General features: G+C 39.1%; 1 protein-coding gene across 1 annotated transcript in view; it reads left to right on the forward strand.

Moving 5' to 3' along the window:
* Window positions 1-24,485, forward strand: part of GPD2 (glycerol-3-phosphate dehydrogenase 2) — a gene marked incomplete in the record, with an annotated part of 636,690 nt that overhangs the window by 569,203 nt on the left and 43,002 nt on the right. The window contains 1 exon segment of the mRNA XM_053698314.1: window positions 15,957-16,035. Coding sequence (XP_053554289.1) covers window positions 15,957-16,035 — 79 coding nt within the window.

Genomic DNA, 24,485 nt, shown 5'->3' on the forward strand with positions numbered 1-24,485 from the left:
TTTTTATATAAAGCACAATTATTCCAATTCCTTATTTTTTATGCTTTCGCACTTTTTTCTTATCACCCCACTTCTTGGCTATGCGTTAAACTGATTTGTGGGTGTGGTGAGGGGTGTATTTATAGGCATTTTGAGGTTTGGGAAACTTTGCCCCTCCTGGTAGGAATGTATATCACATACGTCACTAGCTCATGGACTCTTGCTAATATGAAAGAAATTAATTTATCAGGTAAGTTCTTACATAAATTATGTTTTTTGACCTTCTAGTATAAATAACATAAATTATTTAACTATGCATGCAACCTTTAAATACATTAAACTTTTCAGGAAAATAAAAAAGGTTAAACAAACAGATAAACAAAAAAATAAACAGTGAAATACTGTCTCTCCAAGCTTTGGTGCGAGACAATGGATCCATGTAAAATCACGGGTCCGCACTAAAGGGGTTACCAGTCCCTTTCATAGAGATTATTGAATTACAATGTAACTTATATTACCACTTCTTACTTTAAAGTTAAATTAACTTACAACTTTAAACTGGAAATAAAAAGAAAAGTGTTCAAACATTTATATACTCGTAGTTTACAGTCATATATATATATATATATATATATATATATATATATATATATATATACTGTATATATATATATATATATATATATATATATATATATATATATATATATATATATATATATATTAAAAAGGTTATTAGGCCTATTTGAAAGATTATGACCATGAGTCTATTTTTATTTACCACTCTCCTTTGGAAATTTCTTCCTGGGTGTGTGAACGACACTATCATTTTTCAGGTCCCTGTTTTCGGTAGCGATGCCTGCATCTTTTTCTTCTCAGGCTGAGGTACCTGTGCAGACATTTTCTTATTAGGTCCTGACTAAGCTTGTTGCCATTTTTTAAGGTTGGGGTCTTTTTTCTCTTCTTGTTGGTTGTGATTCCTGGCTGTCCGTTTGTGTGAGATTTGGGGGATCCAGATTTAGAAAGCTACAGAAGTTCGGTACATCCAATATTTTCCTACACACCAACCTTCTGTTATCTTGCAGAACATATAGGTGGAGAGTCCTTTGTGGTAGTGTTGCAATTTGTCGATTTTATAGTAGGAACTGAGGTGTTTTTCAAAGTGTGAGGCAGGATGTGTTTAGTTTCTATCCATTCAGTTCATGGTACAACTAAGTTTGAGTATGATGTTATGAAATATATAATATGAACATCTACTAACATGGATAAGATTTGTTTTTCTTTCTTTGGAGTTGTCATACCCCAAAATGCAAGCCAATTATCCTTTGAACATGATAGACCACCGGACGTACATGTACATTTGGAGGTCTTAGATATTGAGATGAGGTACCCCTTGATTTCCCTATGAACAATGAAAACATTATTATTATAATTTTTTACCAGTTATTTGTAGAGCGCCAACAGATTCTGCAGTGCTATGGAGAATATTACCAAGTAGATAAGCTACAAAGATGTATTGAATTTATGTCTATGGTACTTAACAACTGTACTACATCTATATAGTATCCCCTAATTTGCAACAATCACAGTATATCTGTGTGGATGAAAGCTATTTTAATATTAACGCTAGAAAGTGCTGTAATGTTACAAAATTAACAGCCAAGCAAAAAAAAAAAAACTGTCTGAATATTGTATTTATTGTCTTTCACTTTGCATTTTATTTAGAACAATTCCTTATTAGTGCTGCTGATATGCTTTAGTGCGGCTGTGTGAAGCTGGCCCCCATACAATCCACTGTGTTTCGTTAGTGCTACGTTTGCGCTGTTTGGTGCCGCAAAAATTAAGATTTGTGCTGCTTTTATTTTTAAGATAATAGCAATTGCTTTTTGAGTTATTACAGATAAATAAAGGTCACCAAAGGTCACCCATCCCCCTACAACAGCCAAAAGACATGAAACCGGGCTGGTTGGTTAGTGCTACGTTTGTGCTTGATTGTGCCATTTAAATCTCTGTTCTATCTTGTTTTGTTTTTAACTTATAAGCGATTTAATAAAGGTCACCAAAGGTCACCCAGCCCCCCCTACAACCACCAAAAGACATGAAACGGGCTGGTTGGTTAGTGCTGTGTTTGTGCCGTTAAAATTTTTATTTGTGCTGCTTTGGTTTTTTAGTTATAACAGTTTGTTTTTTTTTGTCAGTGAAAATGATGTAACCTGCCATCCAATTCACCTCAGCTGTGTAAAGTTGGCACCCCATGTTTTTAAAATGTGAATAAAAATATACCATTCATTTGTGCTGTGTTTCTGCTGATTTGTGCTAAAAAATTAACATTAATGCCAGTTTCGTTTTAGGCATATTAAGTATTATATATGATCAAACTCCGCCCACTTTGCTCTCTGCATTATTACATTTTAGAAACAAACATAACATCATGTGTGCTTTGTTTTTGCTGATTTGTGCTTCAAAGATTAACAGTAAGTACCAGTTTAGTTTTGGAGATATTAAGCATTATATATTATCCAACTCCGCCCACGTTGCACTCTATATGATTACATTTTAAAAACAAATATACCATTAGTTTGTGCTGTGATTCTGTTGATTTGCACTAAAAAAATTCAAGTTTGTGCCGGTTTGGTTTTGGAAATATTGAGCATTATATATGATCAAAGCCCGCACACTTTGCAATACATGTTATTACATTTTAAATGCAAATATACCATTTGTTTGTGCTGATTTCTGTTGCAAAAATGTACGCTTGTGCCAGTTTGGTTTTAGAAATATTGAGCATTATATATGTTTAAACTCTAACCACTTTGCACCTCACATTATTACATTTTAAAAAACAAAAATATACCATTTGTTTGTACTGCTATTGCGCTGATTTGAGATGCAAAAATAAACATTTGTGCTTTTTTTAATTTTGGAAATATTAAGCATTATTTATGGTCAAACCCCATTATTGAATTTTAAAAACAAATATAACAAAGTGGGAGGAGTTTGATAATATATAATGCTTAATATTTCCAAAGCAAAACTGGTACTTACTGTTAAAATTTGAAGCAGAAATCAGCACAAACACAGCACAAATTATGTTTTGTTTGTTTTTAAAATGTAATAATGTAGAGTGCAAAGTGGGCGGAGTTTGATCATATATAATGCTTAATATGCCCAAAACATAACTGGCACTAATGTTAATTTTCGAGCACAAATCAGCAGAAACACAGCACAAATGAATTGTATATTTTCTTCATAAATGGAAAGAGTCCACAGCTGCATTAATTACTTTTGGGAAATAAGAACCTGGCCACCAGGAGGAGGCAATGACACCCCAGCCAAAGGCTTAAATACTCCTCCCACTTCCCTCATCCCCCAGTCATTCTTTGCCTTTGGTCCTTCTTTGGGTTCAGATCTGTCTCGCGGCTTATTCAGACATGTGGCGCCTATTATACCTTGCTGGTTAGGCTGGGGGGCCGAGTGCTCTCAACATTATTTATGTTTCTTGTCATTTGTTTTACAAGTTTCAGCTAAGCATTCTCAAGTGGGTCTGTGTGGCTCTCGGGATTGTTTCATTCCTAAAAAGCCGTCTCTCTGGTGACTGGGTCAGTGAATTTTGCTGCATCACTCTCTGTTTCTTCCGATATCCTCAGAACCTAGAGTATTGCTTCCCATGCGGTGGGAAAATTAGAGGGTTTAGCGCCTCTTTTCCGCCGGTCGAGGCCATGTTGCTATAGAAAATTGTCCTTTTTGGACTTGTTCCTTTAGTGGTTCTCTTCTTCATTGAGACCTTCTTGGACTTTGTCCGTTTCTCCTTGTAGATGGGTCACCTTCGGGGAGTTGGTTGATCCTTTTTTGGGACATTAGACATTGAGGTCTTTTTGGGCTCCGGTTTTGGGTCTTTCCCCGGTGTTGGGAATGCTCTGCATCTCCTTCTTGGGATAGAAGAGGTCCTAGTGGTTTTCCACTCATATTGTTCAGGTATTGCCATCCAGGTGGCATCCAAGCCCATGTTTTACTGTCCTCTAACTTCGAATCTGAGGTGATGTTGAGGCTTGATGTTGCTCTGTTTGGGTGACTTGTCCTCACTGTTCCCCTTGTGTCTGGAGCTCGTGGCTAGCTGGACAGTTAGCTCAGCATACTAATGCTCTGTGGCTACTCTGTACTGTAGCAAACCGAGGGTTGCTAGTTCGATCCCCGGCGAGGTCTCCTCAGCCTTCCTACTTTCGAGGTTGATAAAATGAGCAGCACCTTGTGTCCCTTAAGGGAGATTAGCCCCGTTTTTAAAGCACAATCATGTTTATGTTGCTTGGACGCCTGTAAGCTCTAGTGCCCTTTTATGGCCTTGGCTCTTTGGAGTGTTGGGCTCCTGCAAGGGGTGGTCTCTTCCCTTTGGGTCTGGACTTGCAAGGGCTTCTTGCTCTTGTTATCTGGTTTATTCTGGATTTTTCCCTGAGAGGTCTGTTTTTTATATCAGACCAAGGTTTTATGTTCCTGGAAGGTTGTTTAATCTAAACATTTGTGGGCCCGGGCTTCTTGTCCTGATCTTCCGGTTGTCGAGGGTTTTACTCAGCATTTTCTCTTTTTGGATCCTGCTGTGGGATGTTACCAGACCTTATGATGCTAGGACTGGCCTGGGGGTTCCAGTTTCCAGGGTACTTGGGCTTAGCCCTTGTTCTGGCTGTTCTGTTTTACAACTTGGCCAAATTTTCTAAAAGCCAGGGCTCCTTGGGGCTTGTCTTGTGCGGACGATACTGTTCCCTTGGGACAGCCAACTAATGTGACCTGATGGTGGGCTTTCCTGCCTAGCAAACGGAATGTTTGCGGTTGCTCAGTGTCACTTTTGCACCTGGTATGTGTGCTAGCACAAAGGTGTTTTAAGGGGTTCTTTCAGTGTTCGTCAGAAGAAAAGAAAATTATCATGTAAGCATAATTTAAGTTTTTTATTCACATTTTAAAAATGTGGAGCGTTAACTTTACACAGCTGAGGGGAATTGGTGTCTTTGGAGTTCCATCTGTGTCCAGCTGGCCTTTTAATAAGTCTGGTGGGTGACTATATTGATCCCATCCTGCCTCTATAGCATCAAGGGAGATGCTACATATATTGTGAGTACCACTCCTCTCTTTTGAAATTGATATACCTGTGTCAAAACAATACTAGGCCATATAGGCACCTGTGTTTCTTTTTATCTTTCTGACACAGACATCACATCATTACCGGCTGTTGGTCTTCTGGGTGACTGTTATAGATCCCAGACTGTCTCCCTAGCACTAATTGAGGTGCTTCCACAAATGTGAGTTCACTTCCTCATATATCAAGTTGTTTTTGGACCAAACAATATTGGGCCATGTGGCGCTTCTGGCTTTTCTTGTCTTTGTAGATTACTGCCTTGGATCCCGGCCTGGATCTCCACAGATAGCTGCCTTGATCTTCTCGCTAGAGACTTGTTACTCAATATTGAGACTCTCAATATACCATTATTGGGTTATCTATTAACATATGTTTACGATTTAGATTGCTTGATATATCATCGTATACCTTCTATCATATACTATTGTGTTATTGTATTATTACACTGCCTTTGTTACTCTGAGTTATTGCAAACTGAAGTATAGTTACTCTTTACTATTTAGTATATATATTCCTTCTTTCTCTATTTGAGGTTGATATCTTTCTCTATTGAGGCTGATATATTTTCACCATGTTGATCTAAAATTGTACAGTTTATACCATTAGATCTAGTGAACATTGCTACAGGGCGCCCCCTCCTTTGTTGTTGTTTTTTTTGTTTTGTTTTTTTTTACTTTTTTGGCCTTGTTGTTGCAAAGATGAATCGAGAGTCTTTGCAGATTATTGCATGCAAACTATGTTTTGACTCCCAGGTGGAACCACCAGTGCCATTTTGTTCATCGTGCATTGTGTTACAGGGATAGACTTTTTAATCATGAGCTACCATTAGCTAATGCGGATGATGTTCAGGTGTCTCCTGTATCAGATATGCCACAGCTTTCCCCTCAACCGTCCCAATCTTTTTTGTCTACACATGAAGTGCCCTGCATTTCCTCTCACAATCCGGTAGGATTTTCTTTGCAAGACATTGCTACCCAGGTATCCTCTGCAGTATCTGAGGCGCTATCCGCTTTTCCCAGGGAAAGCGCAAAAAGAAACTTAAAGAATCAGTGAGTAAGGTTTCTGATCAGGTTGTGGCTAGCCAAGGTGCCCTTTCTCAAAAGTCTGAGGAGGAAGACACTTAGGTAGTGTCTGAGGGTGAAATCTCAGACTCAGACAGTGTAATCCCTTCTTCTGATGCTGAAGTTGTATCCTTCAGATTTAAGCTGGAACACCTCTGTCTGCTACTTAAGGAGGTTTTGGCTACCTTGGACGACTCTGATATCACTGTCGTAGTCAACTCTAAGAAATCTAGTAAACTAAATAAGTGTTAAGGTTTTTCCCTGCTTTGTTTGTCATGTGCTGCTGGCAGCCATTTTGCTCACTTTTCTTTCATGTAATTAGCAAGAGTCCATGAGCTAGTGACGTATGGGATATACATTCCTATCAGGAGGGGCAAAGTTTCCCAAACCTCAAAATGCCTATAAATACACCCCTCACCACACCCACAAATCAGTTTTTACAAACTTTGCCTCCTGTGGAGGTGGTGAAGTAAGTTTGTGCTAGATTCTACGTTGATATGCGCTCTGCAACAGGTTGGAGCCCGGTTTTCCTCTCAGCGTGCAGTGAATGTCAGAGGGATGTGAAGAGAGTATTGCCTATTTGAATTCAATGATCTCCTTCTACGGGGTCTATTTCATAGGTTCTCTGTTATCGGTCGTAGAGATTCATCTCTTACCTCCCTTTTCAGATCGACGATATACTCTTATATATACCATTACCTCTACTGATTCTCGTTTCAGTACTGGTTTGGCTTTCTACTACATGTAGATGAGTGTCCTGGGGTAAGTAAGTCTTATTTTCTGTGACACTCTAAGCTATGGTTGGGCACTTTTTTATAAAGTTCTAAATATATGTGTTTAAACATTTATTTGCCTTGATTCAGGATGTTCAACGTTCCTTATTTCAGACAGTCGGTTTCATATTTGGGATAATGCATATGAATAAATAATTTTTTCTTACCTTAAAATTTGACTTTTTTCCTGTGGGCTGTTAGGCTTGCGGGGGCTGAAAATGCTTCATTTTATTGCGTCATTCTTGGCGCGGACTTTCTTGGCACAAAAATTTTCTTGTCATTTTCGGCGTCATACGTGTCGCCGGAAGTTGCGTCTTTTTTTGACGTTTTTTGCTCCAAAAAATGTCGGCGTTACCGGATGTAAAAGCATTTAGGCGCCAAATAATGTGGGCGGCTTTTTTGGTGCTAAAAAATGTGAGCGTCATTGTTGTCTCCACAATATTTAAGTCTCATTATTTATTGCTTCTGGTTGCTAGAAGCTTGTTCATTGGCATTTTTTTCCCATTCCTGAAACTGTCATTTAAGGAATTTGATCTTTTTTGCTTTATATGTTGTTTTTTCTATTACATATTGCAAGATGTCTCAGATTGACCCTGAATCAGAAGCCACTTCTGGAAAAACGCTTAACTGAGTTTCAGTTCTACCAAAGCTAAGTTCATTTATTTTAAATGTTATAAATGTTTATCTTTAGCTATGGTTTGTAATAAGTTATTATGATATACTTTTACATGCAGAATCCATTAGTGTTTATGCTTTATATATTTCCATTCTTACATCTTATGTACAAGAAATATTTAGAAGATTTATAAGAAATATTTTTCTGATTCTATTTTAAAGGCTTTGTCTGACTTTGTGCCTTCTAATAAAATTTTTAGGTCTTTTTCACTTCTTTTTTAATTATTGAAGTTTCAAATGACCAACAACATACTGATTTATCCTTCTCTTATGATTATGTTTTTTCTTTTTCAGAAATTTTCTTCATCAGATATTGACACTAACAAATCTACTTTTTTATTATTTTTCTATTATTAAAGTACATTTGTTGAAAAGGTGTTGAATATTTTGGATATTAAGGTAACTAGTTCTTTAGGGCTAGCTGACACTATTTCTGCCTATTTATTTCTTCTGTGTTTTCAGAGGTTTTCTTTCCAATTCCCCATTCTAGGGAATGGAATAGGCTGAGAATTTTCTTTTATTCCTTCTTCAAAGGTTTTTAACTATATTCTTTGCCAGCAGTTAAATTCAATTTGGAGGGTTCTCCAATGTATTGGGGCTATCTCTACTTCTACTAATTATGCTATTGTTTCTATAGCAAAATAGTATTTATTTTCCTTTAGATAGTTGTATCTTATTTATGTTAAATTATTTAGTTTCAGGTACTTTTCTTGGTCCTGTGATTTATTTGGATATTGCAATTGCTTCATTTTTTCTGTTTACTTTAAGATCAAGTATCAGATTATGATTTATTTTAGCATTGTTAAGGGACAACATTTACTAGACTAGGTGCTGTTGCATTTGTCTTGTTGTTTTGCATTTATTGATTATGCAAGTCCACTGTATTGACTGGTCCTTTAAACTGGACTATCATGCTAATAATTTCATTTGTGTCTTCATTTTATTGAATATTTTTGCAAATGAGGGTTAATCTATGTCTTTAGCTATTTTAGCTAGAAGAATTTTGTGATTTTTAAAAAAAATAAAATAAAAATCCATATTTCTTTTGTTCTAAGATAATCAGTTATTTGTTTTATAATTGGATTCAATTCTTAACTGTTACTCTGGGCTTCAAGATTGAGTTCTAAGACTAAAACTTTAAGCTTATACTAGTTTGGTTGTTCTTATTAAGGAACGAATTCCTGAGTTCTTTCCCAAGTAACATGTTTTTAATTGGGGTTCGAAATCAGCTCCCTAATATTGCGATGTGCCTGCCTTATTCCAGCTTGGCTGGTAAGGGGCAGGTTAAGACTTCTATTTTGTCCAAATTTCTTTGATTTTATTCCAGTAAGGCTAACACTTTCTTTAAGTGTGTTTCTTTCCTATATATTTTGGATACTGTTGAAGCATGGCTGGGCACCCATGGGGTTCAAGCGCTGCTCAGACCTGGAATCTTCTGGGGTATTTCTTCCAGTTCCTTTTTTAGGAACCGGGTTTGGAGTTTTATTCAAACTATTTTGCCTTTTTATGGTCATTGATAACATTATTTGTTTTCCTTAGATACAATAAATGCATATTTTCATTTTTCTGTTTTCATTCAGATTATTTTCTGAGGATGCGGAATCTCATATGATTTACTTGCTCTTCATGACATAGTTAGAGGATCTTTTTTTCGAAAGCTCTTGATTCCTCAAACAAGGGTCACCTCTTTTAGGTTTCCAGATAGTTTGTGTCACTGTCTTTGTCTCTATCAGACAAGGGATAATTTTATTGGGTTCCGTCTGTCGGTACCTTTAGTCTCTATTATTTCCTTCAGTTGCTATATATGCACAGAAGTTTTAGGTCTTATGGCCACAGCATTGGATTCAATTCCCTTTGCTCATTTTCACTAGAAAGAACCTTTCCAGTCTTTTATGAGTGTTGTTTCTTCTAGAACATGGTTGGAGGATCAATTTACCAAAATTGATTCCTCAGACAAGGGTAACCTTTTTAGGTTTCCTGATTCAGTGTCCTTGACTCTGTCTCTGACAGACAAGAGACGTCTGAAATTGGTTTCAGCTTGTCGAAACCTTCAGTTTCAATCTTTCCCTTCGGTAGCCTTATGCATGGAAATTCTAGGTCTTATGACTGCTGTATTGGACGCGGTCCCCTTTGCTCGTTTTCACATGCGACTTCTTCAGCTCTGTATGCTGAACCAGTGGTGCAGGGATTATACAAAGATATCTCAATTAATATCTTTGAAACCGATTGTACGACACTCTCTGACGTGGTGGACAGACCACCATCGTTTAGTTCAGGGGGCTTCTTTTTGTTCTTCCAACCTGGACTGTGATTTCAACAGATGCAAGTCTGACAGGTTGGGAAGCTGTTTGGGGGTCTCTGACAGCACAAGGGGTTTGGGAATCTCAGGAGGTGAGATTACCAATCAATATTTTGGAACTCCGTGCAATTTTCAGAGCTTTTCAGTCATGGCCTCTTCTAAAGAGAGAGTCGTTCATTTGTTTTCAGACAGACAATGTCACAACTGTGGCATATGTCAATCATCAAGGAGGGACTCACAGCCCTCTGGCTATGAAAGAAGTATCTCGAATTCTGGATATGGGCGGAATCCAGCTCCTGTCTTATTTCTGCGGTTCATATCCCAGGTATAGACAATTGGGAAGCGGATTATCTCAGTCGCCAAACGTTACATCCGGGCGAATGGTCTCTTCACCCAGAGGTATTTCTTCAGATTGTTCAAATGTGGGGACTTCCAGAAATAGATCTGATGGCTTCTCATCTAAACAAGAAGCTTCCCAGGTATCTGTCCAGATCCAGGGATCCTTAGGCGGAGGCAGTGGATGCATTGTCACTTCCTTGGAAGTATCATCCTGCCTATATCTTTCCGCCTCTAGTTCTTCTTCCAAGAGTAATTTCCAAGATTCTAAAGGAGTGCTCGTTTGTTCTGCTGGTGGCTCCAGCATGGCCTCACAGGTTTTGGTGTGCGGATCTTGTCCGGATGGCCACTTGCCAACCGTGGACTCTTCCGTTAAGACCAGATCTTCTATCACAAGGTTCTTTTTTCCATCAGGATCTCAAATCCTTAAATTTGAAGGTATGGAGATTGAACGCTTGTTTCTCAGTCATAGAGGTTTCTCTGACTCTCTAATTAATACTATGTTACAGGCTCATAAATCTGTATCTAGGAAGATATATTATCGAGTCTGGAAGATTTTCATTTCTTGGTGTTTTTCTCATCATTTTTCTTGGCATTCTTTTAGAATTCCTAGAATTTTACAGTTTCTTCAGGATGGTTTGGATAAAGGTTTGTCTGCAAGTTCCTTGAAAGGACAAATCTCTGCTCTTTCTGTTCTTTTTCACAGAAAGATTGCTAGTCTTCCTGATATTCATTGTTTTGTACAAGCTTTGGTTCGTATAAAACCTGTTATTAAGTCAATTTCTCCTCCTTGAAGTTTGAATTTGGTTCTGGGGGCTCTTCAAGCTCCTCCGTTTGAACCTATGCATTCGCTGTACATTAAATTACTTTCTTGGAAAATTTTGTTTCTTTTGGCCATCTCTTCTGCCAGAAGAGTTTCTGATTTATCTGCTCTTTCTTGTGAGTCTCCTTTTCTGATTTTTCATCAGGATAAGGCGGTGTTGCGAACTTCTTTTAATTTTTACCTAAGGTTGTGAATTCTAACAACATTAGTAAAGAAATTGTGGTTCCTTCATTGTGTCCTAGTCCTAAGAATTCTAAGGAAAGATCGTTGCATTCTTTGGATGTAGTTAGAGCTTTGAAATATTATGTTGAAGCTACTAAAAATTTCTGAAAGACTTCTAGTCTATTTGTTATCTTTTCCGGTTCTATGAAAGGTCACAAGGCCTCTGCCATTTCTTTGGCGTCTTGGTTAAAGTCTTTGATTCATCATGCTTATGTCGAGTCGGGTAAAACTCTGCCTCAAAGGATTACAGCTCATTCTACTAGGTCAGTTTCTACTTCCTGGGCGTTTAGGAATGAAGCTTCGGTTGATCAGATTTGCAAAGCAGCAACTTGGTCTTTGCATACTTTTACTAAATTCTACCATTTTTTATGTGTTTCTTCTTCTGAAGCAGTTTTTGGTAGAAAAGTACTTCAGGCAGCTGTTTCAGTTTGATTCTTCTGCTTATAATTTCAGTTTTTTTCATTATAAGATTTAAACTTTATTTTGGGTGTGGATTATTTTCAGCGGAATTGGCTGTCTTTATTTTATCCCTCCCTCTCTAGTGACTCTTGCGTGGAAGATCCACATCTTGGGTATTCATTATCCCATACGTCACTAGCTCATGGACTCTTGCTAATTACATGAAAGAAAACATAATTTATGTAAGAACTTACCTGATAAATTCATTTCTTTCATATTAGCAAGAGTCCATGAGGCCCACCCTTTTTGTGGTGGTTATGATTTTTTTGTATAAAGCACAATTATTCCAATTCCTTATTTTTTATGCTTTCGCACTTTTGTCTTATCACCCCACTTCTTGGCTATGCGTTAAACTGATTTGTGGGTGTGGTGAGGGGTGTATTTATAGGCATTTTGAGGTTTGGGAAACTTTGCCCCTCCTGGTAGGAATGTATATCCCATACGTCACTAGCTCATGGACTCTTGCTAATATGAAAGAAATGAATTTATCAGGTAAGTTCTTACATAAATTATGTTTTCTTGCTGAATCTGGTGCAGTGTGTGTGATGCTGCTCATTTCCTGCATGCCCTCTTATGGCCAGACTGTTGTACATCATCTGTGTGAGACAGGTTGCAGTCACAGAATTGTGATGTCATCAATTATTATTTAAAGGGCCTCTGTTCACTAAGCTTTGCCCTTTCGTTGTCTCAGACCTGTTTGTGAGTTCCTGTGTTCCAGTTCCAGTGTATTACCTGGCTAGTCTGACATCTCTTCTGGTTCCTGATCCCTGGTTTATTCCTGACTTTGCTGTTCTCCTAGTTCCTGATTCTGGTCCATCTGACTACTCGCTTTGGTTCCTGACTCGACTCGTCTGACTACCAGCTCCGGTTTTGACTCCTGGCTTGTTATTTGACTTGTGGACTTTTTATTATTTTTGTTATTAATAAAGGTGTGATTATTTTTGCACTTCTCGTCTGTCTGATTCCTGGCACCCTGACAATAAGTACTTTGATGTTCCCTCCGTAGTGGAGGTTTTCCCTGTACTCAGAGATTATTGCACGGGAGTGGGAAAGACCTGGTATTCCTTTTCCTCCATATCCAATTTTCAAGAAGATGTTTCCAATAGCTTACTCTATTAAGGAGTCATGGCAGACGGTTCCTAAGGTGGTAGGAGCAATCTCCACTTTAGCCAAGAGAACAACTATACCCATATAGGATAGTTGTTCCTTTAAGGATCCTATGGATAAGAAGTTGGAGGCCTTGCCTAAGAAGATGTATGTTCACCAGGGTCTTCAATGACAGCCTGCAGTGTGTATTGCCACCGTCACCAGTGCGGCAGCCTACTGGTTTGATGCGTTGTCTGATTTTATTCTACAGATACTCCTCTTGAGGAACTCCAGGACAGGATTAAGGCTCTTAAGTTAGCCAATTTATTTATCACGGATACTTCCTTACAAGTCATTGAGTTGGGAGCAAAAGTCCAAGCTCTTGGCGATCCCCTTCAAGGGTAAAACCTTGTTTGGGCCTGTTTTGGATGAAATAATTTCAGACATTACAGGAGGAAAAGGCTCTTTCCTCCCTCAGGATAAGAGGAATAAGCAGAAAGGGCCTCAGAGTAATTTTTGTTCCTTTCAAAACTTCAGAGTTAAGCCTTCCCCTCCCTCTTCCAAGCAGGAACAGTCCAAGCCTTCTTGGAAACCCAATCAGTCTTGGAACAAGGGGAAGCAATCTAAGAAGCTGGTAGCTGATTCAAAATCAGCATAAAGGGTCTGCCCCTGATCCGGGGTTTGATCTGGTAGGGGGCAAACTTTCTCAATTTGCTCAAGTTTGGATACGGAATGTCCTGAATCCTTGGGCGGTGGACATCGTATCCCAGGGGTACAAGTTAGAATTCAAGACCTTTCCTCTCAGGAGCAGATTTCTCCTCTCAAGATTATCTGTAGACCAGATAGAGAGGCATTCTTAAATTGTGTTCAGGATCTTTCTGCCCTGGGAGTGATAGTTCCTGTTCCAAGATAGGAACAGGGTCTGAGATTCTACTCCAATCTATTTGTGGTTCCCAAGAAAGAGGGAACTTTTAGACCAATTTTAGACCTAACATGTCTAAACAAGTTCCTCAGAGTACCGTCCTTCAAGATGAAAACTATACGTTCCATTCTTCCCTTGGTCCAAGAGGCTCTGTTCATGACAGCCATAGACCTAAATGATGTGTACCTTCATGTTCCTATTCACAAGGATCATCACATGTTTCTGAGATTCACTTTCTTGGACAATCACTTTCAGTTTGTAGCTCTTCCGTTTGGCCTGGCCACAGCTCCCAGAATGTTCTCAAAGGTTCTGGGGGCTCTTCTGGCAGTGGTCAAGTCTCAGGGCATTGCAGTCGCGCCATATCTGGACGACATTCTGGTTCAGGTGCCGTCTTTTCAACAAGCAAACTCCACAGATGGAAGGTGAATCTGGGAAAAAGTTATCTGGTTCCAGCTACAAGGGTAGTGTTCTTAGGGACCATAATAGATTCCCAATCGATGAAGATATTTCTGACAGAGGTCAGAAAATCCAAGATTTTTAACTCTTGCCTTGCCCTTCAGTCCTCTCTTCGGCCGTCAGTGGCTCAATGTATGGAGGTAATTGGGCTCATAGTAGCTTCCATGGACATCATCCCATTTGCTTGTTTCCATCTCAGAGCTCTGTAGTTATGCATGCTAAGACAATGGAACGGGGACTATGGGGATCTGTCACCACGAATAGATCTGGGTCAGGCGACAAGGGACTCTCTTCCATTGTGGTTGTCTCAGGAACACATCTCCCAGGGAACTTGCTTCCACATACCTTCCTGGGTGATAGTGACCACGGTTGCCATCCTGCTGGGCTGGGTAGCAGTCTGGGGCTCGTTGAAGGCTCAGGGTCTATGGACTCGGGAGGAGTCAGATCTCCCCATATATATACTAGAACTGAGAGCGATCTTCAATGCTCTACTGGCCTGGCCTCAGTTAGCTTTAGCCCGGTTTATCAGGTTCCAGTCGGGCAACATAACATCGGTGGTGTACATCAACCACCAGGGAGGAACTCAGAGTTCCTTGGCCATAACAGAGGTGGCCAGAATTATTCAGTGGGCGGAGACCCACAACTGCTGTCTATCTGCGATCCACATTCCAGCAGTGGACAATTGGGAAGCAGATTTTCTGAGCAGACAGACTTTCATCCCGGGGAGTGGGAACTCCATCCGGAGGTGTTTTCCAGCTTGACCCTAAAATGGGGTCAGCTGGAACTGGATCTCATGGCTTCTCAGCAGAATGCCAAGCTCCTGAGGTACGGTTCGAGGTCAAGGGATCCACAGACCATCCTGATAGATGCTCTAGCGGTCCCTTGGAATTTCAGTCTTTGCATACTTTTTCTAAATTTTCTAAATTTGATACTTTGGCCTCAGCTGAGGTTCTTTTGGGAGAAAGGTTCTTTAATCAGTGGTGCCTTCTGTTTAGGTTACTTGTCTTGTCCCTCCCTTATCATCTGTGTCCTCTAGCTTTGGGTATTGATTTCCAATAGTAATTGATGATGATCCGTGGACTCACCGTGTCAATAGGAAAAAAACAAAATGTATGCTTACCTGATAAATTTATTTATTTCTTGACACGGTGAGTCCACAGCCCTCCCTGTTTTTTTCAGACAGCTTTTATGTTATATAAACCTCAGGCACCTCTGCACCTTGTGTTATTTCCTTTCTCTCCTTTTCCCAGGTTTGTGGGAAGGGAAGTGATACTTAACAGCTTTGCTCTGTGGTGCTCTTTGCCTCCTCCTGCTGGCAAGGAGTGATAGTCCCAACAGTAATTGATGATGATCCGTGGACTCACCGTGTAAAGAAAGAAATTTATCAGTTAAGCATACATTTTTGTTTTTTGCGGCACAAAACATCACAAACGTAGCACTAACGAAACACAGTGTATTTTTTTTTTTTTGTGCCGATTGTAGGGGGGCCAGCTTCACACAGCCCTCTAGTGCTGCTGATATGATAAACACACTAATACATAGAGGTCTCATGCCTTATTATTTAATTAAAAAATATATTTAAATACATCTGTTTATAAAAATACATTATTTTAGACTTTCATTTTGTAAGTGTCTGAAGATTTTTTCATATTTTTTTTTTCGACATGAAAATGAAGTAATGCAATTTGATGTGTAATTTAAGATAACCTATTTTTTCTTGTCATACAATTTATATTTTAGGTATAAAAAGAGATTTCACAAGTTTGATAAAGACAAGAAGGGATTTATCACCATACTGGATGTTCAGCGTGTATTAGAGGTAACCTATTAAAGTTTGTTTGGTACAGTTATTTAAAAATATATTATCAAATAAGAAAAAGGTGCAGACACATCCTTGTTGCAGTTAAAAGTCTAGTATTTATTGTACAGAAAGTATACACATAACATCCAATTTTTGGTCATACCCACAGGTAAGATCTGAAGCGTTTCCTGTGCCACCTCATATTTAAACATTTAGCTATGGGTTAAAGGCAAATAGAAATGAGCCAAATTAGAGTACCGACCAAAACAAAACAAGGCAGTCGGATCTAATCTTTAAGATTTAAGATAACTGTAAGGATTAATGGGAAAACATAGGATTAAGGAGACATGTAGTGAGGGATCATAGCATACTTCGTCTTCTCTTACAGCAGTAGAATATCTGAGTTCAGATTTGTGGTTTGGGAGGGCTGATATGGCTGTTCGCTCTGTTGTGAAAAGCATATGGTACTGGTGTGGGTACCAAATAGTATCAGTTTCGCCTTTGATGTGATAAGCTAAGAGGAGAGTGGCAATATAGATCGAGGATGGAGAAAGAACGAAATTTAAAGAAGAGAATTTATTTTTGGTGTTGAAGGACTGAATTGTTATTAAAGCTGAAGGGCACTGATAGATTATAAGGTCAGTCTACTTAAAAAAAAAAATTCGACCATGATTACGAGTGGAGCACAGTCAATGTGCGCTGGTATTACAGGGGATAGGTCACGCAGCGTTGGACAGCAAATGTAAAATATATATGTACAGTGTATATGTGTTTATATGTGTATATACACATATAAACATATATGTATATAAGCATATAGATATATATTTACAATGATAATACAGTCCCCATAGACCACAATGTAAAAGCACTTTTCAGGGCCGTTTAATTTTTGAATACCCATATCCCATCAATTTAACCCCTTAGAACTGCTTTGTGCAGTATTTGTTTAAAAAAATAAAGATGCTGATATTTTTTATTTTCGTAAATTAACTGTCCACATTATTTTGGTGGAAATTGGGGGACGTTATTTTCATTAACCAAAGATCTGATCTCTGGTTAATGAATTTGGGCGCAAAGGCCTACCACAAGCTTGCGGTAGAATTAACCAGCCACTCATAATGCTAAATGGTTATTTAATGTGCGCCCGTAAATGGGCAAATTCGCTGTTTACGGGCACAAGTTAAATTTACTCGTAATCTAGCCTTTAGTGTTTAAAAAGATAAATAATCCATTTATTACCCATTCCCCAGTTTTGCATAACCATTACTGTTATATTAATATACTTTTTACCTCTGTGATTATCTTGTATTTAAGCCTCTGCAGACTGCCTCCTTATTTCACTTCTTTTGACAGACTTGCATTTTAGCCAATCACTCCTAACTCATAAATAACTCCATGGGAGTGAGCACAATGCTATCTATATGGCACACATTAATTAACACTGCCTAACTGCGAAAAACTGTCCAAATGGTCTTCAACGGCTTGGAAATCAGTTTGTTAGCCTTCCTAGGTTTTATTTTCAACAAAGAATACCAAAAGAACAAAGCAAATTTGAGGATAAAAGTATATTGAAAAGTTGTTAAAACTTCCCCCATTCAGACAGAGAATGACACCTTTGCAATCTGCATTTTGCAAGGGATTTCACAGATGTTTCAAAATTACAACATAAGTTTTGATTGAATAGGTTTTTATATTGACCACTGCTCAGTGTGTTAGAATGTGGATTATTTCTATCTAATGTTGTCAATTCATGGCATGTGCAATTAACAATTTATATTAATTTTAAGTTATTTTATTGAGTAACAATAACATACAAGAAAAAGCTTTTGAACCCTTTGGAATTACCTGGATTTCTGCTTTGATTAATGATACAAATTTGGTCTGATCATAATATATTTAACAATTATAGACAAACACAATCTGGCTAAAGTAATAACACACACGCAGTTGTAATTTTCAGATTTTTATTGAAGACACTAAATAATAATTCACAGTGCAGGCTGGAAAAAATAAGTGAACCCTTGAATTTAGTAACTTGTAGATCCTCCTTTAGCAGCAACAACCTCCACCAAAAGTTTCTTTAGCTGCTAATAAGACAAAGCTGTTTCAGTTCATCAATATTTATGGGTTGCCTTGATTGCACAGCCTTTTTCAGGACATGCCATAGCATCTCAATTGGGTTAAGGTCAGGACATTGACTTGGCCATTTCAAAACACAAATCATGTTCCTTTTCAACCATTCTTTTCTTTATTTACTTGTGTGCTTTGGGTTATTGTCCCAGAAACCTTGTGGAACACCCAGGTGGTCTTGGGCAAACTTGAAATATGCCACAATGTTAATTTTTTAGAAGCAGTGGTTTCCTCTGTAGTGTCCTTCCATGAATACCATTCTTGTTAAGTATTTTTCTGATATTGAAGATATGAACTAATACTTTTGGATTTTTATAGAGATTCTGAAAATGTGTGTATATATATATATATAGGTATAGATATCTACTTATAAATATGTATTTATGAATACACAGAACATATTCTTCTATGTTAAGAACAATGGAATGTGAAATATTCATATTTCTCCAACATAGGTGTGTCCGGTCCACGGCGTCATCCTTACTTGTGGGATATTCTCCTCCCCAACAGGAAATGGCAAAGAGCCCAGCAAAGCTGGCCATATAGTCCCTCCCAGGCTCCGCCTACCCCAGTCATTCTCTTTGCCGTTGCACAGGCAACATCTCCACGGAGATGGCTAAGAGTTTTTTTGGTGTTTAAATGTAGTTTTATTCTTCAATCAAGAGTTTGTTATTTTAAAATAGTGCTGGTATGTACTTTTTACTCTGAAACAGAAAAGAGATGAAGATTTCTGTTTGTAAGAGGAAAATGATTTTAGCAACCGTTACTAAAATCGATGGCTGTTTCCACACAGGACTGTTGAGATGAATTAACTTCAGTTGGGGGAAACAGTGAGCAGACTTTTGCTGCTTGAGGTATGACACATTTCTAACAAGACTTGGTAATGCTGGAAGCTGTCATTTTCCCTATGGGAACCGGTAAGCCATTTTCTTAGTTTAGTATAAGAATAAAGGGCTTCATTAGGGCTTAAAAAACTGGTAGACATTTTTCTGGGCTAAAACGATTACTTTACTAAGCATATTTGGCAGATTATAACTATTAATAGTTATTATAATCTTGGGGATTGTTTTTCACTGGGGGCCTTTTCTAGTCATAGGCAGAGCCTCATTTTCGCGCCACTAATGCGCAGTTGTTTTTGGAAAGCAAGGCATGCAGATGCATGTGTGAGGAGCTAAGAACCACTGAAAAAGCTTATAGAAGGCATCATTTGGTATCGTATTCCCCTCTGGGCTTGGTTGGGTCTCAGCAAAGCAGATACCTGGGACTGTATAGGGGTTAAATGTAAAAACGGCTCTGGTTCCGTTATTTTAAGGGTTAAAGCTTTCAAATTTGGTGTGCAATACTTTTAAGGCTTTAAGATACTGTGGTGAATTTTGAACAATTCCTTCATACTTTTTCACATATTCAGTAATAAAGTGTGTTCAGTTTAAAATTTAAAGTGACAGTAACGGTTTTATTGTAAAACGTTTTTTGTGCTTTGTTGACAAGTTTAAGCCTGTTTAACATGTCTGAACCATCAGATAACGATGTTCTATATGTATGAAAGCCAAAGTTTCTCCCCATTTAAATATATGTGATAATTGTGTCATAGTGTCCAAACAAAGTAGGGACAATAATGCCATAGATAATGATATTGCCCATGATGATTCCTCAAATGAGGGGAGTAAGCATGGTACTGCATCATCCCCTTCTGTGTCTACACCAGTTTTGCCCACACAAGAGGCCCCTAGTACATCTAGTGCGCCAATACTTATTACCATGCAACAATTAACGGCTGTAATGGATAATTCTATTGCAAACATTTTATCCAAAATGCCTACTTATCAGAGAAAGCGCGATTGCAATGTTTTAAACACTGAAGAGCAAGAGGACGCTGATGATAACTGTTCTGGCATGCCCTCACACCAATCTGAAGGGGCCAGGAGGGAGGTTTTGTCTGAGGGAGAAATTTCAGATTCAGGGAAAATTTCTCAACAAGCTGAACCTGATGTTGTAATATTTAAATTTAAATTAGAACATCTACACGCACTACTTAAGGAGGTATTATCTACTCTGGATGATTGTGACAATTTGGTCATTCCAAAGAAATTATGTAAGATGGACATCCTAGAGGTTCCGGTGTCCCCTGATGCTTTTCCTATACCCAAGCGGGTGGCGGACATAGTAAATAAGGAGTGGGAAAGGCCCGGCATACCTTTTGTTCCTCCCCCTATATTTAAGAAATTATTTCCTATAGTCGACCCCAGAAAGGACTTATGGCAGACAGTCCCCAAGGTCGAGGGGGCGGTTTCTACTCTAAACAAACGCACTACTATTCCTATAGAAGATAGTTGTGTTTTCAAGATCCTATGGATAAAAAGTTAGAGGGTTTGCTTAAAAAGATGTTTGTTCAGCAAGGTTACCTTCTACAACCAATTTCATGCATTGTTCCTGTCACTACAGCTGCGTGTTTCTGGTTCGAAGAACTAGAAAAGTCGCTCAATAAAGAATCTTCGTATGAGGAGGTTATGGACAGAGTTCAAGCACTTAAATTGGCTAACTCTTTTATTTTAGATGCCGCTTTGCAATTAGCTAGATTAGCGGCGAATAATTCAGGGTTTGCTATCGTGGCGCGCAGAGCGCTTTGGCTAAAGTCTTGGTCAGCGGATGTGTCCTCCAAGACCAAATTGCTTAACATCCCTTTCAAGGGTAAAACACTGTTTGGCCCTGACTTGAAAGAGATTATTTCAGACATCACTGGGGGAAAGGGCCACGCCCTTCCTCAGGATAGGTCTTTTAAGGCTAAAAATAAGCCAAATTTTCGTCCCTTTCGCAGAAACGGACCAGCCTCAAATTCTACACCCTCTAAGTAAGAGGGTAATACTTCTTAAACCAAGCCAGCCTGGAGACCGATGCAAGGCTGGAACAAGGGTAAGCAGGCCAAGAAACCTGCCACTGCTACCAAAACAGCATGAAGTGTTGGCCCCCGATCCGGGACCGGATCTGGTGGGGGGCAGACTTTCTCTCTTTGCTCAGGCTTGGGCAAGAGATATTCAGGATCCTTGGGCGCTAGAAATAGTTTCTCAAGGTTATCTCCTGGAATTCAGGGAACTACCCCCAAGGGGAAGGTTCCACAGGTCTCAATTATCTTCGAACCAAATAAAAAGACAGGCATTCTTACATTGTGTAGAAGACCTGTCAAGAATGGGAGTGATTCATCCTGTTCCATTAGGAGAACAAGGGATGGGGTTTTACTCCTACCTGTTCATAGTTCCCAAAAAAGAGGGAACATTCAGACCAATTTTAGATCTCAAGATTCTAAACAAGTTTCTAAGGGTTTCATCGTTCAAAATGGAAACCATTCGAACGATCCTTCCTACCATCCAGGAAGGTCAATTCATGACCACGGTGGATTTAAAGGATGCGTACCTACATATTCCTATCCACAAGGAACATCTTCGGTTCCTAAGGTTCGCCTTTCTGGACAAGCATTATCAGTTTGTGGCACTTCCATTCGGATTAGCCACTGCTCCAAGGATTTTCACAAGGGTACTAGGGTCCCTTCTAGCGGTGCTAAGACCAAGGGGCATTGCAGTAGTACCTTACTTGGACGACATCCTGATTCAAGTGTCGTCTCTGTCAAAAGCAAGGGCTCATACGGACATTGTCCTAGCCTTTCTCAGATCTCACAGGTGGAAAGTGAACATAGAAAAAAGTTCTCTGTCCCCGTCAACAAGAGTTCCCTTCTTGGGAACAATAATAGTTTCCTTAGAAATGAAGATTTTTCTGACAGAGGCCAGAAAATCAAACTTCTAAGCTCTTGTCAGGTACTTCATTCTGTTCTTCTTCCTTCCATAGTGCAGTGCATGGAAGTAATAGGTTTGATGGTTGCGACAATGGACATAGTTCCTTTTGCACGAATTCATCTAAGACCATTACAACTGTGCTTGCTCAGACAGTGGAATGGGGATTATACAGACTTGTCTCCGACGATCCAAGTAGATCAAAGGACCAGAGATTCACTCCGTTGGTGGCTGACCCTGGACAACCTGTCACAGGGAATGAGCTTCTGCAGACCAGAGTGGGTCATTGTCACGACCGACGCCAGTCTGGTGAGCTGGGGCGCGGTCTGGGAACCCCTGAAAGCTCAGGGTCTATGGTCTCGGGAAGACTCTCTTCTCCCGATAAACATTCTGGAACTGAGAGCGATATTCAATGCTCTCAAGGCTTGGCCTCGACTAGCAAAGGCCAAATTCATAAGGTGTCAATCAGACAACATGACGACTGTTGCATATATCAACCATCAGGGGGGAACAAGGAGTTCCCTGGTGATGGAGGAGCATCCGGGGGAGTGGGAACTCCATCCGGAAATCTTTGCCCAAATAACTCAATTATGGGGCATTCCAGACATGGATCTGATGGCCTCTCGTCAGAACTTCAAGGTCCCTTGTTACGGGTCCAAATCCAGGGATCCCAAGGCGACTCTAGTGGATACAATAGTAGCACCTTGGATCTTCAACCTAGCTTATGTATTCCCACTGTTTCCTCTCATTCCCAGGCTGGTAGCCAGGATCAATCAGGAGAGGGCTTCGGTGATCTTGATAGTTCCTGCGTGGCCACGCAGGACTTGGTATTCAGACCTGGTGAATATGTCATCGGCTCCACCATGGAAGCTACCTTTGAGACAGGACCTTCTTGTTCAGGGTCCATTCGAACATCAGAATCTGGTTTCCCTCCAACTGACTGCTTGGAGATTGAACGCTTGATTCTTTCAAAGCGTGGGTTTTCAGATTCTGTAATAGATACTCTTATTCAGGCTAGAAAGCCTGTAACTAGAAAAATTTACCATAAAATATGGAAAATATATATCTGTTGGTGTGAATCTAAAGGATTCCCATGGAACAAGATAAACATTCCTAAGATTCTTTCCTTTCTACAAGAAGGTTTGGAGAAAGGATTTTCTGCAAGTTCTCTGAAGGGACAGATCTCTGCTTTATCTGTTTTACTTCACAAAAGGCTTGCAGCGGTGCCAGACGTTTAAGCGTTTGTTCAGGCTCTGGTTAGAATCAAGCCTGTTTACAGACCTTTGACTCCTCCCTGGAGTCTTATTCTAGTTCTTTCAGTTCTTCAAGGGGTTCCGTTTGAACCCTTACATTCCGTAGATATTAAGTTATTATTGTGGAAAGTTTTGTTTTTGGCTTCCACATGGGCCTTCAAGAACGAGGCTCCTGTTGACCAGATATGTAAGGCAGCGACTTGGTCTTCACTGCACTCTTTTGCCAAATTTTACAAATTTTATACTTTTGCTTCTTCGGAGGCTATTTTTGGGAGAAAGGTTTTGCAAGCCGTGGTGCCTTCCGTTTAGGTGACCTGATTTGCTCCCTCCCTTCATCCGTGTCCTAAAGCTTTGGTATTGGTTCCCACAAGTAAGGATGACGCCGTGGACCGGACACACCTATGTTGGAGAAAACAGAATTTATGCTTACCTGATAAATTACTTTCTCCAACGGTGTGTCCGGTCCACGGCCCGCCCTGGTTTTTTAATCAGGTCTGAGGAATTATTTTCTCTAACTACAGTCACCACGTTACCATATGGTTTCTCCTATATATATTTCCTCCTGTCCGTCGGTCGAATGACTGGGGTAGGCGGAGCCTGGGAGGGACTATATGGCCAGCTTTGCTGGGCTCTTTGCCATTTCCTGTTGGGGAGGAGAATATCCCACAAGTAAGGATGACGCCGTGGACCGGACACACCGTTGGAGAAAGTAATTTATCAGGTAAGCATAAATTCTGTTTTTCAGGTCAGGTTAGCACCCTTGAGAAAATACGTGTGCAAATATCTTTTTATTTTCAACTTGTAATATGCACTCCATACGTAATCTAGCCCAAAGTCAAATCTGTACTTACAAAAACATTGCTAAAGACCTGGGTATGATTATTACACTTTAAGACAAATTGTCTACAAATGGAGAAAATTCAGGACTGTTGCTACTCTCCTTAGGAATGGGTGTCCTTCAAAGATCACTCCAAAAGCACAATGGGCAATCCTGAAAGAGGTGAGAAAGTAACAGCAAAATATATAATTATATATATATATATATATATATATATATATATATATATATATATATATATATATATATATAGGAATATCTATCTAAAAATACTTAGATCATATTCCTCAATGTGAAGAACAGTGGAATGTGAAAATATTTACAGTAAATACATAGTTAAAAAAACATTATTAAATATGAATATTGCATAAATATGATTTTTGATGTTTTTAGCTACTTGACTGCAAAAGGTTCCAATGCACACTATATATATATATATATATATATATATATATATATATA

The sequence above is a fragment of the Bombina bombina genome, chromosome 1 (assembly GCF_027579735.1).
Source record: "Bombina bombina isolate aBomBom1 chromosome 1, aBomBom1.pri, whole genome shotgun sequence".
Lineage (NCBI taxonomy): Eukaryota > Metazoa > Chordata > Amphibia > Anura > Bombinatoridae > Bombina > Bombina bombina.